The following is a 17,659-nucleotide window of genomic DNA, read 5'->3' as shown; positions in this document are numbered from 1 at the left end:
GATGGTTTGGGGGTCAGTTGGTCAATGCCACAATGATTTTATACTGAAAACAGTTTCTGTTCAAAAGCTGGGTAAGTCTTGGGACTAAAGTGGTCAACTTCATACTTTAGGAGGATTGCCTGTGGTCAGTAGATGACTACTATACCTTTTGGGTTTAGTAAGGCCTAAAAAAAAAATATGTTTGTTTCCTGTAACATGCTGAAAAAAATGGGGGTCGGTAGGTAGGAAATGTTTTTTTTTTTTTTTTTTCTTTTTTTTTTTTTAGTAGGTGTCAGAACATTTCAGTGTTTAGTAACCTTATTATCGCCGATTAACTGCTTAATCAGGCCTCAACCTTAACTTTTTCAGCAGTTGCCAGCAGGTTCACCAACTGCTAAAATCTAGTAGACCTGCTCAGACGTTAGTGGACCTCCAATTCTATCTCATAAATTGTGATGCTGTAGATGTCATAACTTCATATGACTCAAAGAAACAGGACTTATTTCTAAAATAATTAAAAATGGAAGACTGTAGCAATCTGTTATCCCGAAAAATAATTATTTTGAAAAGTGTCCCAAAATATGGACACAATCATCATCCTCCCGACCAGTGTTGAAAGTGAAAAAAAAAACATCAACAATTATCAGTAATCATTCTGATGATAAACCAAAGAGCTATAAAAATATTAAGTATTTTATGCTTCTTTGGATAAACTAAGTAATTGGCCTCGTTTTCATCATCAATTAACACCCCCTCAAAGAGCTAAAAGAAGTGTGTCGGTTATTGTGGCATCTGCAGTGGAGATCAAAGCGGTATAGTTTCCCCGAGATTGTCATTGCATTACGTCATGTTTTCGCGCCATGTGACACATCACTGTCTGATCGTACTTTCTCGATTCCTTTAATTGTTGAGAAGAAATCAGTAAAAAAGTTTTTTCTTTAATTTTTTAAAAGCGAATGTGCAATATCCAAAATAAACTGACATGTAAATGTGTCAGACCGTGAACGATGATGACCTATTTGCCCTCAAGAAATTTACATTATTGTTTGAGAAGAATATCTAACAAAGTGTTGTGTCAAAAAAATTTAATATATGTACGAAGAATCATTTAAAACTTATTAAAAATCGCAACGACATCATACTGCTTCATTTTAAAACCACATTTCTATTTACGTTCATGAGGTCACGTAACCTATTCTGCCGTGCTAACAGAAATCTGTTTGCCAAAAAATCGTTTTACTCCATGTATTTAAATTGCTGCCGCTTTTTCATTATTTAAGATTTTTTAATTGTGTTTTTTGTACTTTCTGGTCAAAAGTCTGAATTTTATTACCAGTATGTACCGTTTATTTACTTCAAAAAGGAAATAAATAATCAAGATCGCGCTGTTTGAAATTTTACAAAACATTATATGAAAATTTGATCGTTTTTAAAGAGTTTTGCCTACATTCCTGTCGATATCTTATTAAAATTGTTATAGAATTCAAACTGTATTAGTTCTCAAGCGGTGTTGAAAATCTGAAGCGATTATATTAAAAAATGAATGCACTACGCGCGTTTTTTGTGTCAAAAGTAACTGCGATGTAAATTAAGTATTACGATAGGGCGCACGTGCTTGTGGAATGGAAAATTACCAGCATGACGTTTTGATATTTTTACGATTCGCGGGTAAATTCCAGTCAATCCAGGTAATTTTGCATGATGTAATTACTCAGTTTGGTAAAGTTACCATGTAAAAACCACTCGCCCGATTGGTGGAGTAGTCCATTCGTGCTATCCTGACTTTAACTCGCCAATGCTTATAGCTGTAGAATGCCGTACTAAGGCAAAATCAACTTTCGTTTTGTGAATTCGCCGATATGGGTACGATCCCCCCCCCTCCCCACTATTTTTCACTTTTAAGGGTTTTATTTTATTTGCAGACCGTGACTGAAAATTGGTTGACCGTCGGTCTACCCAACTTTTGATAGTGGACCTGCCGATATTTTGGTAGCGTCGGTCCAACGGTCCACCGCTAAGGTCGAGGCCTGCTAATCAAATAAAATTGTTGAAAATTTGCTCCCGCCTTTCAATAACAGATGTTGTTCATACAAGTTTTTTTCTACACTGATTCCTTTTGTTCAGTAAACATTGTGTAACAGGCAAAGTTCATAGTTTTGCAGAACAGAACAGAACAGAATTTTTATTAACAACTTGACTTGAACATAGACGTTCATCGTCACATAAACTGTACATGCATGCGTGTATACGAGAGAGTATAACAATATATATACATATGAAATAAAATAAACTCAAAACATGCTGAAATTGTTCAAATTGCACTTCTTAATTTTTAACGTGCTACCAAATTAGTACTAACTAATTTATTAATTTTTGCCTCCATTGATAAATTTAGCAAAGTGTTTATATATGGTATAATGACATTTTTAGCTCACCTGTCACAAAGTGACAAGGTGAGCTTTTGTGATCGCGCGGTGTCCGTCGTCCGTCAGTGCGTGCGTGCGTCCGTCCGTCCGTAAACTTTTGCTTGTGACCACTCTAGAGGTCACATTTTTCATGGGATCTTTATGAAAGTTGGTCAGAATGTTCATCTTGATGATATCTAGGTCAAGTTCGAAACTGGGTCACGTGCCATCAAAAACTAGGTCAGTAGGTCTAAAAATAGAAAAACCTTGTGACCTCTCTAGAGGCCATATATTTCACAAGATCTTCATATAAATTGGTCAGAAAGTTCACCTTGATGATATCTAGGTCAAGTTTGAAACAAGGTCACATGCCTTCAAAAACTAGGTCAGTAGATCTAAAAATAGAAAAACCTTGTGACCTCTCTAGAGGCCATATATTTCACAAGATCTTCATGAAAATTGGTCAGAACGTTCACCTTGATGATATCTAGGTCAAGTTCGAAACTGGGTCATGTGCCATCAAAAACTAGGTCAGTAGGTCAAATAATAGAAAAACCTTGTGACCTCTCTTAAGGCCATATTTTTCATGGGATCTGTATGAAAGTTGGTCTGAATGTTTGTCTTGATGATATCTAGGTCAAGTTCAAAACTGGGTCACGTGCGGTCAAAAACTAGGTCAGTAGGTCTAAAAATAGAAAAACCTTGTGACCTCTCTAGAGGCCATATATTTCATGAGATCTTCATGAAAATTGGTCAGAATGTTCACCTTGATGATATCTAGGTCAAGTTTGAAAGTGGGTCACGTGCTATCAAAAACTAGGTCAGTAGGTCAAATAATAGAAAAACCTTGTGACCTCTCTAGAGGCACTATTCTTTATGGGATCTGTATGAAAGTTGGTCTGAATGTTCATCTTGATGATATCTAGGTCAAGTTCGAAAGTGGGTCACGTGCCTTCAAAAACTAGGTCAGTAGGTCAAATAATAGAAAAACCTTGTGACCTCTCTAAAGGCCATATTTTTCATGGGATCTGTATGAAAATTGGTCTGAATGTTCATCTTGATGATATCTAGGTCAAGTTCGAAACAGGGTCATGTGCGGTCAAAAACTAGGTCAGTAGGTCTAAAAATAGAAAAACCTTGTGACCTCTCTAGAGGCCATACTTGTGAATGGATCTCCATAAAAATTGGTCAGAATGTTCACCTTGATGATATCTAGGTCAGATTTGAAACTGGGTCATGTGCCTTAAAAAACTAGGTCAGTAGGTCAAATAATAAAAAAACCTTGTGACCTCTCTAGAGGCCATACTTTTCATGGGATCTGTATGAAAGTTGGTCTGAATGTTCATCTTGATGATATCTAGGTCAAGTTTGAAACTGGGTCACGTGCGGTCAAAAACTAGGTCAGTAGGTCTAAAAATAGAAAAACCTTGTGACCTCTCTAGAGGCCATATATTTCATGAGATCTTCATGAAAATTGGTCAGAATGTTCACCTTGATGATATCTAGGTCAAGTTTGAAAGTGGGTCACGTGCCATCAAAAACTAGGTCAGTAGGTCAAATAATAGAAAAACCTTGTGACCTCTCTAGAGGCCATATTCTTTATGGGATCTGTATGAAAGTTGGTCTGAATGTTCATCTTGATGATATCTAGGTCAAATTCGAAAGTGGGTCACGTGCCTTCAAAAACTAGGTCAGTAGGTCAAATAATAGAAAAACCTTGTGACCTCTCTAAAGGCCATATTTTTCATGGGATCTGTATGAAAATTGGTCTGAATGTTCATCTTGATGATATCTAGGTCAAGTTCGAAACAGGATCATGTGCGGTCAAAAACTAGGTCAGTAGGTCTAAAAATAGAAAAACCTTGTGACCTCTCTAGAGGCCATACTTGTGAATGGATCTCCATAAAAATTGGTCAGAATGTTCACCTTGATGATATCTAGGTCAAATTTGAAACTGGGTCACGTGCCTTAAAAAACTAGGTCAGTAGGTCAAATAATAAAAAAACCTTGTGACCTCTCTAGAGGCCATACTTTTCATGGGATCTGTATGAAAGTTGGTCTGAATGTTCATCTTGATGATATCTAGGTCAAGTTTGAAACTGGGTCAACTGCGGTCAAAAACTAGGTCAGTAGGTCTAAAATTATTAAAATCTTTTGACTTCTCTAGAGGCCATATTTTTCAATGGTTCTTCATGAAAATTGATCTGAATGTTCACCTTGATGATATCTAGGTCCATTTCGAAACTGGGTCACGTGCGGTCAAAAACTAGGCCAGTAGGTATAAAAATAGAAAAACCTTGTGACCTCTCTAGAGGCCATATTTTTCATGAGATCTTCATGAAAATTAGTGAGAATGTTCACCTTGATGATATCTAGGTAAAGTTCAAAACAGGGTCACGTACCTTCGAAAACTAGGTCAATAGGTCAGATAATAGAAAAACCTTGTGACCTCTCTAGAGACCATATTTTTCAATGGATCTTCATAAAAATTGGTCAGAATTTTTATCTTGATAATATCTAGGGCAAGTTCAAAACTGGGTCACGTGAGCTCAAAAACTAGGTCACTATGTCAAATAATAGAAAAAACGACGTCATACTTAAAACTGGGTCATGTGGGAAGAGGTGAGTGATTCAGGACCATCATGGTCCTCTTGTTTTACATATCAATGAATGAGATCAAATTTCACAATCTAACAATATAATCAATTACTTGTGTTTAGGTGAATCAAAGTCAAGAAGAGAAGCAAACTATACTTTACTTTGTTAATAGCAATAAATTAATCATGTAGCCCAAGAATGCATTAATATTATGACACACGCCACTGTTCAATAATAAGTATATTAATTAAACTACATTAATCAATAGTGTAAATCCTTACCGAAACGAAATTGTAAGGGTTACCAACTACCAAAACAGCACTGGTTCTGCCCAACGTTGCCTAGACTTGATAAACCTTGCGAAACGAAAGTTAAGATTTATCTGAGGCTAGACAGACATAGCTTCGGGCCGTTTTTGCCAGTTAAGAGATTTTCCGGGCCACAATTAATCTTTTGTCGCAAATGGCTCAAGTGCAGCCGGCAGCGTGACCCCTGAACAAGTGGTACAAACATGATAATAGGCTGCTCTTCTACGAATTGTTTATCAATTAACGTTTACACATTGATCAATAAACACCTTTCATAATGAAGGACATTATTGTACTAAATACAAACCGCGAGATGACCACATGTCAGTCGGCGCGTGGCGTGATTGACATCTGTCAGTAGCTAATTAGTATATGACGCTCCGCCTACTGCCATACTTCCGCTTGTGGCGGCGAACAGTATTGAAATTCACCGAGATTTTGATTGACAAGGGGCAGAACTTTTGAACTCGATATGCATCAACGACAAACAGGCTTTTCGCCATGTTGTTTCATGTCAACAGAACCAGGAACGTTCGTTACTCTGCGTGACGAGGTCGGGTACAACTAAATTATCCCTATAATCAATAAAGATATGATCAGAATCTCGAATTTCGGCCCATAAAAAAATTGCGGTCGGCGGTAAAAACTTACGGTCGGTCGGGTTACAGGAAACAGACATATATTTTTTTTAGGCCTAAGTAAAAGGTCAATGTCAGTGAAAGTTTTAACCAGCTTGAACTCTACCCAGGACAATAGTGCCATCATTTTATAACATTGTATTGGGGCAGCTTTTCAGCAAAAATAATTTTTGAACTTTAAAAATTCAGTTACTCAGCAGAGTTTATGTAGGCTGTATATGTGTTTCTTTTTGTCTTTCTAGGGACAGTGAAAGGAAAAGCATGAGTACAGAAAGGTAGGCAACTTATTTTTATCCCCCCTCCCCACCCCTCCTCGAAGAAGGAAGGGGTACATTATTGTGCAGATGTTGGTCAGTCTGTATGTAGACCAATCTGTTTCCGGATGATAAATCAAGAACGCTTGGGCCTAGAATCATGAAAGTTGATATGGAGGCTGTTCATGACCAGCAGATGACCCCTATTGATTTTGAGATCAGTAGGTCAAAGGTCAAGGTCACAGTGACCCGGAACAGTTGAATGGTTTCCGGATGATAACTCAAGAATGCTTGGGCCTAGAATCATGAAAGTTAATGAAGAGGTTGGTCATGACCAGCAGATGACCTCTATTGATTTTGAGGTCAAAGGTCAAGGTCACAAAGACAGTTTCTGGATGATAACTCAGAATGCTTGGCCTTAAGATCATGAAAGCTGATAGGGAGGTTGGTCATAACCAACAGATGACCCCTATTGATTTTGAGATCAGTAGGTCAAAAGTCAAGGTCACAGTGACCCAGAACAGTTAAACAGTTTTCCAATGATAACTTGAGAACGCTTGGGGCCTAGGATCAAGAAACTTGATAGGGAGTTTGATCATGATCAGCAAATGGTACCTGTTGATTTTGAGGTCAGTAGGTCAAAAGTCAAGGTCACAGTGACCCGTTACAGTTAAACAATTTTGAATGATAACTCAAGAACTCTTAGGCCAAGTATCATGAAAGTTGATAGGGAAGTTGGTCATGACCAGCAGTTGACTCCTATAGATTTTGAGGCAAGATCACATTGACAGTGAACAGTTGAACCATTTCCTGACAATAACTTAAGAACGCTAGGGCCTAGGATCATTGAACTTAATAGGGAGGTTGATCATGACCAGCAGATGACCCTATTAATTTTGAGGTCAGTAGGTCAAAGGTAAAGTCACATTGACCCAGAACAGAAGATCTTTTTTGTACAGTGACCAAATAATTTCTGTTCCTTGTGCAATTACTGAATGCATCGGGGTATGTGGTGGGGAGGGGAGGGGGACATTTCATATTCAGTGAGCTCTTGTTATAGTAGAATTGATATGTGAAAGGATTCAGTTTTCATTCATTTGCCTTGTTAACACTCTAGAGGCCACAATTTTGACCCAATCTTTATAAAACTTGGAATGTATGTCTTGATTGTATCTAGGTCAAGTTTGAAAGCATTTTGCCTAGAGTAGTTTACAAGAAACCTGCTTATATGCAAAACTTTACCCTGAAAGTCTAAGGGGTATAATTTTGACAAAATAAAAGCTAGAGTTATGTAACTTGTCTTGGGAAGTCATTTAATGATGCCAAAGACAGCTTTTGCTCAAGTAGAGAAACCTCGTATGCAAAAATTTTGTGATGCAGAAGCGGACAAAAGGGAGATTACAAAAGCTGTACTATTTGAATATTTTTGTTATTATATCCTATTAAAATTTAATTGATTGGTCAAATAAATTCTAAGCTCATGATTTAAGTTAGCTTGGACATGTGGCTATATCTTCATCATGGTGATGGAACCTCTTCAGTCTAACTTCAGTTGTATATTTTGCAGCTTTGCGGCGTGATTGGGTGATAATTGTATCAAAAATTTACAAAATGTACAACAGATGGTTTTTACAAAAGGAGGAATTTCTTGACTTTGAAAATCCACCAAGTCCATTTTTGATTGGCCATAATATTGTTTGTTTGTGTTGGGTTTAACGCCGTTTTTCAACAGTATTTCAGTCATGTAACGGCGGGCAGTTAACCTAACCAGTGTTCCTGGATTCTGTACCAGTACAAACCTGTTCTCCACAAGTAACTGCCAACTTCCCCACTTGAATTATCAGAGGTGGAGGACTAATGATTGCAGATACAATGTCGTTTATCAAATAGTCACGGAGAACATACGCCCCGCCCGAGGATCGAACACGCGACCCCGCGATCCGTAGACCAACGCTCTTACCTACTGAGCTAAGCGGGCGGGCGCCATAATATTGTATTGGACAGATACAGTAAGATGTCTTTAAAATGGCAAATTAACTGTTACATTGGCAAGAGCATTCAGACAAATGGGAATGCTTTTTCGAAGTCTCTCTATTTTTCCAAGAAAAAATATTTTCCATGGACTGTTTGAAAAGGTTTTATTTCCGGAATAGAGAAAACACAATTCATATTGACATACTGTGCTAATAATAAAGATTTTATGAATACAGAAAAGCATGTATCTATATGGGAATATAAAGTGAACATTTCTACCACACATACCTAATAATAAAATTGCAAGAAAATGTATTTCAAATGTACATAAATTCAGAAGTTTACATACTAGGTATTAAGTTTGATATTAAATTTTTCTGGACCTTTAGCATTGAATTGTTTCAGTTAAACCACTTTCTACATATTGTTCTGTTCAAATAACATTTTAGGTATTCCAATACTTTTCTCAGCCGTAAAGCTATGATTAATGTCAGATGGTTTATTTGGATGGCCCAAAAAAATGGTCACTTTCGGTACAAGCCTTGCAAGCTATCAACAGTCATGTGAGGAAGCCATGTAGCTGGATTCAGAAGGTTGATTGGTTTAATTAATCATCTGAAGTCATGCCCATAGGGACACTTTCAGGTCCTCCTTAACCCTTATCATGCTGGACATGATTGATTCTTCCTTTGAACAAGTTATAAATTAGCAATTGTTGTATGCACAAGTTGGATATTGCTTTTTCTTTATTCAAGAAAGGCATTCTTCATTTACGTATGTTGAATTTTATATTGTTACCATTTTCCTTTGTTCTCGTATATAGCAGAATTTCAGTAGCCTGCTATCAGCTCCGCAAGTAGTCTACATATATGCCACTTGGCGGCATTGTTTCTGTCGCGTATTTTGAGTGACTGTAAATAACATTGAAAAGCTGTAGTTACTCTGTTTTCCTGTTCCATTAATTGACCAACTAGATTTAAGGCAGTTTCCCTGTGTGCTAAGTTAAGTGTGTACATTTCTGTGGCTTGCAAATGAAGATAATTTAAAGTCTGTAATTGATACTCCCTTAGTTGGAGGCATCCAAATGTCTTATAATATAGAAAGTACAGAAATGGATATGAATCTACAGCAGCCCAGTCCATCCAGTAGCCATCAACTCTTCTATAAGGCTGATCTCCTTTCGTGGTTCGGAACATTTCATAGCGCAATTCTTTTGGAATACAGTTTATTTCATATGGCAAAAATCGCACACAAAATGCTATAACGTTTTGTATCTGTATTTCACATACATCAAACTCGATGGATCTACATAGATACGGATAGCTGTCACAGTTGCACATGGGTTGAACCTTGAAGAAACCTTTAGCATATAGGTTTGCTGTATCATCAAGTACTTTATTGACTTCCTGTGCATGTCCAGAAGAGTACAAAGCAGAGGCAAGTTTGAGTCTGCTAGATGCTACATCAGAGTTCAGTCCTGCTTTAATCCAGAATAGTGCTTCCCTTGAAACCTGTTTTTCCAGGCAAATATGAGACGATGCAATTGTCATTGCAGTTGAAGTGCAGAAGAGACTAGCAAGATAATATCCAGCTGTCTTCTTAAAACAATTGCTGTGTTTACAATATCCTAGTAGCGCAAAAAGAGTTTTAAACATGGTGTTTGGCGTTGCATGTGATAATAGCATTTTATGAGCATCACTGACTGTTGACGCAATTTCAATCAGAAGACGGCATTCGCTTTCCATGGCTGCACTAGGATATTGTCCATTGATAGGTCTATAAACCTTGTTTAATTTCTGCTTAAGTCTGTTGCCAAGGTCATCAATCTTGATACTGAGGAGTATTTCACATGTATTGCTTAAAATATTTTCTAATTTTGACAGTATCTTAGTGCCATCGTTTGTTGAAAAGCGATGCAACATCAAATTGTTTTCCCGCAAGATGAAATGAGGACAGTTTCTATCCCTTACAAATTCTTTTAACTTCTTACAGCAGTAATTTAAACACTTAATTTGATTCTGCTCCTGCCAGATATTTGGATCTTCATTTTCAACACAGTGAAATAAGACCGTTTTACACATATAGCTGGACAGGAAATCTCCTTCTAGGTTAAGGTATGATTTTAGAATCATTTTCATCAGGACGTAGCATCTTATCTGTGTTATGTTCAAACTGAACATCAAATAACGCTCTGCCAGAGAAAATGATATTCTCCATTCCAGATCGCGGTATTTACTACCTCTGCTTGCGACTGGAACTACAAAACATTTTTTATTCGCACAAACTTTCTTCAACTCCCCTGATGGCCATTGTCCCTTACTTGGAGCGCTCAACCAGCTTTGGGCTACCTTTGGCCAAGAGGTGCACGGAAATGCTGTTACTGTGTCTTCTGCCCTATATCCTAGATATGCATTACTAGCTAAAGAGGGACCATGAACATCCATTCCTTTCAGCCCTACCATCCCAGCAGCGTAATTGTTCATTGTATTCTTAAGTAGTGTTCTTCCAGCTTTGTCTTTGTAAGTGTTAATTGGATTACTTAATATTACGGAATCATCATAGCCAGCTATTTGTAGAAAGCAGTACCCAGGTGATGCTTCTGAATTTATCATCATCAAATTCTGAAGCATGTTCAGTTTGAATTCACTTGTGTGCTGCATAACATTGTAAAATTTAATGCAAAGGAGCGTGTCTACATCCGATTCTAAGCCACATGTGGTTGTTCCTTCTGTGTTGCTACCAAACATGTAAGTCTTTTCACCAGTGTTGAGTATTTTGGAAGGAATATTATCAAGGGTCTCGGATAAAATGTAAGTATTTCTCATCTTCAGCACTGTCTGTTCACTTAAGCCAATCTCTTTCAAGACCTCGACTAGTTTCAGTGATATTTTCTCATCAGATCCCATCGACATTCTGGAAAATAAGAAAGTGAAGTAGTAGTTGGTAGTTTCAAATAAAAAAGATAGCTCCATGTGGTTAATATTTAAGAAATAAATACCACTAATAGTAATGGATTGAAACTTCACACACTTTTTCAGTGTGATGATCTGATATATGCATTGCACAGGGTTCTTAATTCTTCTTTGCACAATTATGCCCCTTTTTTGACTTAGAAATTTTAAGCTCAACTATTCAAAGAATAGGTAGAGCTATTGGACTCAACAATGCGTCTGCATCCCAATTTGATTAATTTTTTAGCTCACCAGAGCACAAAGTGCTTAAGGTGAGCTATTGTGACCAGTCATTGTCTGGCATCCGTGGATGTGCGCCGTCTGGCGTCCGTCAACATTTGCCTTGTGACACTCTAGAGACCATATTATTGATCTAATATTTATGAAACTTGGTCAGAATGTTAGTCTTGTTAATCTCTAAGTCAAGTTCGAAACTGGGTCATGTGGGGTCAGAAACTAGGTCAATAGGTCAGATCAATGGAAAAGCTTGTGAACACTCTAGAGACCACATTTTTGACCCAATCTTTATGAAACTTGGTCAGAATGTTTGTCTTGATGATCTCTAGGTCAAGTTCGAAACTGGGTCATGTGGGGTCAAAAACTAGGTCAGTAGTTCAAATTAATGGAAAAGCTTGTGAACACTCTAGAGACCACATTTTTGACCCAATATTTATGAAACTTGTTCAGAATGTTAGTCTTGATGATCTCTAGGTCAGATTTGAAACTTGGTCATGTGGGGTCAAAAACTAGGTCAGTAGTTCAGATCAATGGAAAAGCTTGTGAACACTAGAGACCACATTTTTGACCCAATCTTTATGAAACTTGGCCAGAATGTTTGTCTTGATGATCTCTAGGTCGAGTTCGAAACTGGGTCATATGGGGTCAAAAACTAGGTCACCTGGTCAAATCAAAGGAAAAGCTTGTGAACACTTTAGAGGCCACATTTGTGACTCAATCTTTATGAAACTGGGTCAGAGTGTTTGTCTTCATCATTTCTAGGTCAAGTATGAATCTGGGTCATGTGGGATCAAAAACTAGGTCACTAGGCCAGATCAAAGGAAAGTCTTTTCAACACTCTAGAGACCACAATTTAAGTTTGAAACTCATGGGAATTAGTCAGAATGTTTGTCTCATAATCTATAGGTCAGCTTCCAATCTGGGTCATATGGGGTCAAAAACTACGTCACCATTCAAATCAAAAGAAAAGTTTGTGAACACTCTAGAGGCCACAGTTGTAACCAAATCTTTATGAAATTTAGTCAGAATGATTATCTTGATGATCTTTGTGTTCAACTCTTGGTCATGCGGGGTCAAAAACTAGGTCAGTAGGCCAGATCAACTCTGGTGAGCGATGTATATGGCCATCATGGCCCTCTTGTTTATGAAGGCTGGATTTAAACTTCACACACATATACAATGGGAAAAACTGACTTACATTGCACAGGTTCTATAACTCTATTTTGCTTTTTTACAAAATTATGCCCCTTTTACAACTTAGCAGTGGTGTGGAATTCCTATGTCCGACTCAGGACTTTTTGACAGCGGACAAGTGTGTTTTTGCATTCCGTTTGTCCGCGGACAAGCACAAATTTTCTGGTTTGAAATGAGAAAAGAAAAGAATAATTTTGAAACACTGATCACTGCTTCAAGTTTATGGACTTTATAAATGAATTTGACATATGAAACGAATGTTTCACCCACCGAGGGCCTCTCGATTTTAGCATTTAGCGTCTAAATTTAGCATCTCTTTTTCTGAGCTCTGATTGGTTCACTGTCTCAGTCTCGCGTGATTTTGCACATGGTAACTTGGCGAATAGTAACCGGAAACGTTAAACACTATGTTAGTTTTAGGACAAATTCGTCGTTACAACTTCCTCTGCCAATAAAATCAACAGTCAAAGCACAAATAGCTGGCCAGTACGAGTCAGAAAGTTTCATGTATCCTACGGCTTCGCATAGCATGATGGGCGATCTTCTAGGCATTTCTGTTAAATGCTTGACTGCCTTACGGACGAACAGAAGCAAGTGTGGGAAGCTTATATTTTTAGCTCACCTGTCACGAAGTGACCAGGTGAGCTATTGTGACCGCTTGATGCCCATCATGCGTAGTGCGTCGTCTGTCAACAATTTCTAAAAAAATCTTCTTCTTGAAAACCGCAGGGCAGAATTACACCAAACTTCACAGGAATGAACCTTGGGTGGTCCCCTTTCAAAATTGTTCAAAGAATTGAATTCCATGCAGAACTCGAAAAACTTCAAAAATCTTCTCAAAAACCAAAGCCATAGAGCTTAGATATTTAGTGTGAAGCATTGCCTAGTGGACCTCTACCAAGTTTGTTCAAATCATGAACCCGGGGTCAAAATTGACCCTGCCCCAGGGGTCACTTGATTTTACATAGGAATATCTTTAAAAATCTTATTCTCAAAAACCAGAAGCCCTAGACCTTAGATATTTGACATGTAGCATTGCCTAGTGGACCTCTACTAAAGTTGTTCAAATCATGACCCCGGGGTCAAAATTGACCCCACCCCAGGGGTCACTTGATGTTACATAGATTTCTATAGGAAAATCTTCAAAAAATGAAAAAAAAATAAACCAGAAGGCCTAGAGCTTAGATATTTGACATGTAGCATTGCCTAGTGGACCTCTACAAAATTTGTTCAAATTATGACCCCAGGGGAAATCTGCATAAATTTGCTAAAAATAAACCAGAAGGCCTAAATCTTAGATATTTGATATGTAACATTGCCTAGTAGACTTCTATAAACTTTGTTCAAATCATGACCCCCCCCCCCCCCCCCATCAAAATTTTTCTAAAAATCATCAGTTTGACATTTTAAACATGTAGCTCATATTACTCAGGTGAGCGATCCAGGGTCATCATGACCCTCTTGTTTGAAACAGTGACAGTATTATATTTTATATTATGTTTGCTTTTGGTACTACCTGTGGATTATTGTCTGAAACCAAAGAGCTATAAAAATAAGAAATATTATATAAAAAATTGTATTTATACTACTTTGCCGAAACAAAGAATTAGTTTCATACATGCTTAAATGTTGAAAATCTGGGCAAGTAAGGTTTAACTGCGGACAAGTAGATTTTTAATTCTTATTTGTCCGTGGACATGTGAAAAATATTGGGATTTCCACACCCCTGCTTAGAAATTTTGATTAAGCTTTTATGCGTAAGCTGGTATCTCAGTACCCACTAATGGGAATGGATTGAAACTTCAAAAACTTGTTCACTTTGATGATTTGATGTTTTAAAACTAACGCACAGTACTGTCAATATGCAAACTTTTTATTAATTTTATATAAACATAATTTATACTATTATATTGCAGTGGTTCTTGTTGTCTAGTATATATTTAAAGGAGGTATATCTATAAATCAGATTTTGGTCAACTAGTGGTTTTGTTCAAAACTTAACCAACTGATTATTTACACTCATTTATGTTCATTGAGTTCTTAACACACATGTCAGTGAAATTTTTGAAATTTGTTTTCTGAACCCGATTGTCTAACCAAGACAGTATTATTTTAGCGTAAATATAAATTGAACGTATTTTGTCTAAAGGAATAATATTTATATAACCACTACTGTATTAATGTTGTCAAAGATTTGCTTTGATAAATACATATTTTGCCAAAATTAATTAGAAATGCAAGTTTATTTGGCAATTGTTTGTCTATCTCGATTGTGCAACCAAGATAGATTGAAAAAAAGATAGATTCTATAGGTATATGCTGTTTAAAAATTTGCCTTTTGTTTCAAGTTGTTGAAATATTCCAATATTTGTCAAATACGAATGTGTAGCTAGAAATTATATTGTAATCAAAGGAAATAGACCACTTTTTAATTATTTTTATCTTAAAAGGAAGGTAATTACAAAATTACATAAAAAGTGATAAAATAGACATATCTAAAAGGGGTATAAAATTATGTAATGGGTCTTTTTGTTCCTTAAGTATAGGTTAGTGTTTATGAATGTGTATTTACAAAGTTTAATCAGTTATGAGCGGCGCAACTGTGAGGCTGATAAGTTTTGTAAATGCACATTAATAAACACTAACCTACTTAGTGTTTGAAATTATTTTTTGTTTCTAGATGATGTCAGAGCAAATAAAATCAATAACACACCTCTTGTCCCTTCTATGTACAAGACTAACTTGATTAATAAACAATTGCAAGTTAATGCTGATTTACTAAAATAAATTTCCTGAAAATTTGAAAAGTACTGCAATGCCATTGGACAAAAAATAATTTCAAACACTAAATAAATTTCTAACAGATTATATGAAAACTGAAAGTTATCATGAAATGATGCTCAAATGTGATTGACCACCTTGTGACCTTTAAAGTTGAAGTGGACTTTATTTATTCAATGATTTATTTGTTTGTTCAGTAATACCCTGATCAAGGTTTACAGGTACTTGAGAGGTTATTGCCGATTTGTGTATCCATTTCCTGACACATGTAGATAGAATTTACAACACAAATAGAAAAGTTAATGTTGATTTGGGTTATCTTTTGATGCTTAACATGCCACAGTGTAAAATATTTCAAAAGTAAATGTAAGTTAGATCTACTTAAAGTTTAAACCCCATTTTCCCAAAGGAAGTGTCTGGGATACAGAGTGTTATAGATTTCCTTTTTCCCCTAATATATTTATATGGTTGTTTATATCTAAAATTATGTTGAAAATGAAATATCAAATAAGATTTAATCAATTATTCACATAAAACTTGAATCTAAATGGTTTACAAATTTAACAGCATATCTTTGTCTTACTCAGTTAAGCTATGCCACTGGTAAGTCACCAAGTGTTGTGTTATTGTATAATATTATGGTGTTTCAGCATTTTACTACACCACTGCTATATAGGTAATCATATACAATGTATAGGCAACATTCATGTACATTTAGATTGATATAATTATACTTGATCTATATATAGTTTTTGAACAACAGGTGAATGAAATGTTTTGATAAAAAAAGATGTTTTTGGTATTTACCTGATCTGTTAGCAGCAGAGTTCTTCAACTAAATAAATAAGTAGTCAGAACACGGTCTGTATGGAATGTGAAAAATGTCTAAATAGATTGTTAATACAAGTCACATGCTTCCGGTCACATGACATTGCTTGTTGCACATTTTTTCAGTCAATTATGAAAATTATAGTAGGTATTGCAACACCATATTTTGGCCATTAAAGGTTACAACACACTAAATAGCTGTTCTTTATTCTTAATTTCCATATAAGATTGACATATTTCTAATGGCTACAGCACACATTAGGACCAATTTTAAATGTCTGTAACTTGCATTTTCTTGAAGATTATTGTCAATGCTGAATAAAAATTAAAAGAAATTCAAACCTTGCTCCCTCATATATGAGTGATAATTTTACCCCTGTTAGTGCTGTACATAATTACTCTACTAGGTTCAGGGTAAATGTTGATTCCAACTCTGACAGTCCATGTGATATAGTGTCAGATAGCAAGAGATATGCTATTCCTATTGTCAAAGGCTTTGGCAAAAAATCTTTTGCCTTGTGGGGTGCACCTTGTGGAACAGTTTGCCTCTGCAGGGATTCTAGAACTACCCCTTCTTTTAAATCCAGGGTCAAGGCACATTTTTTAAATTCTATTTAACTTTTACAACATGTGCTATAATTTGTTCAGATAGATAGTCTAGTCATTTAAATGTGTTTGATTTTTACATGTGCTTTAAACATTTTTAGTATAGTCTAGTCATAGCCTAGTCATTTTAATGTTTTCAGGGCAACTCAGAACAATTCTCATTCATTGATTCTTCCTAGTATGTCATACAACACTACATCTCAAGGACCACAATGGAAACAAGAGTTTATTAAAACTCTTTTTATATGCCTGTTTGAAAAACGGGACTTATTATGGGAACACCCCTGGCGGGCCGTTGGGCGGACATCCACAGACTTTGTCCGGAGCATATCTTCTTCATGCATGGAAGGATTTTGATGAAACTTGGCACAGTTGTTCACCATCATGAGACGGAGTGTCGTGCGAAGATCCAGGTCCCTAGGTCTAAGGTCAAGGTCACACTTAGAGATCAAAGGTCAAATTAAAGAATGACTTTGTCCGGAGCATATCTTCTTCATGCATGGAGGGATTTTGATGAAACTTGGCACAATTGTTCACCATCATGAGACGGAGTGTCATGCGAAGATCCAGGTCCCTAGGTCTAAGGTCAAGGTCACACTTAGAGATCAAAGGTCAAATTCAAGAATGACTTTGTCTGGAGCATTTCTTCTTCATGCATGGAGGGATTTTGATGTAACTTGGCTCAATTTTTCACCATCATGAGACAGAGTGTCATGCGCAAAAACCATGTCCCTAGGTCTAAGGTCAAGGTCACACTTAGAGGTCAAAGGATACAAGAATGAAAACATTGTCCGGAGCATTTCTTCTTCATGCATAGAGGGATTTTGATATAACTTTGCACAGATGTTCACCACCACGAGATGGAGTGTCTCGCGCAAGAACCAGGTCCCTAGGTCTAAGGTCAAG

At 36.6% G+C, this 17,659-nt stretch overlaps 2 protein-coding genes across 2 annotated transcripts in view; one reads left to right on the top strand and one right to left on the bottom strand.

Moving 5' to 3' along the window:
• Positions 1 to 17,659, top strand: part of LOC123523023 (DNA polymerase kappa-like) — a 94,293-nt gene that overhangs the window by 42,797 nt on the left and 33,837 nt on the right. The window contains exon 9 of the mRNA XM_045300606.2: positions 6,171 to 6,203. Within this exon, the coding sequence (XP_045156541.2) occupies positions 6,171 to 6,203 (33 nt within the window). The remainder of the gene's footprint in view (positions 1 to 6,170; positions 6,204 to 17,659) is intronic.
• LOC123523025 (uncharacterized) lies at positions 8,304 to 16,275 on the bottom strand. The gene is made up of 2 exons (XM_045300608.2): positions 16,127 to 16,275; positions 8,304 to 11,069 (listed from the first exon to the last, which is right to left on the bottom strand). Exon 2 carries the CDS (start codon positions 11,066 to 11,068, stop codon positions 8,987 to 8,989), a length of 2,082 nt encoding a protein of 693 aa, XP_045156543.2. The 5' UTR covers position 11,069; positions 16,127 to 16,275; the 3' UTR covers positions 8,304 to 8,986.

This window comes from Mercenaria mercenaria, chromosome 8, assembly GCF_021730395.1.
Source record: "Mercenaria mercenaria strain notata chromosome 8, MADL_Memer_1, whole genome shotgun sequence".
Lineage (NCBI taxonomy): Eukaryota > Metazoa > Mollusca > Bivalvia > Venerida > Veneridae > Mercenaria > Mercenaria mercenaria.
The sequence above is the reverse complement of the archived record's forward strand: the minus strand, read 5'-3'. Positions and strand labels throughout refer to the sequence as shown.

What these genes read in the sequence shown, in the direction of transcription:
- LOC123523025 (XM_045300608.2), bottom strand. Translation starts at nt 11,068, where the DNA reads ATGTCGATGGGATCTGATGAGAAAATATCACTGAAACTAGTCGAGGTC.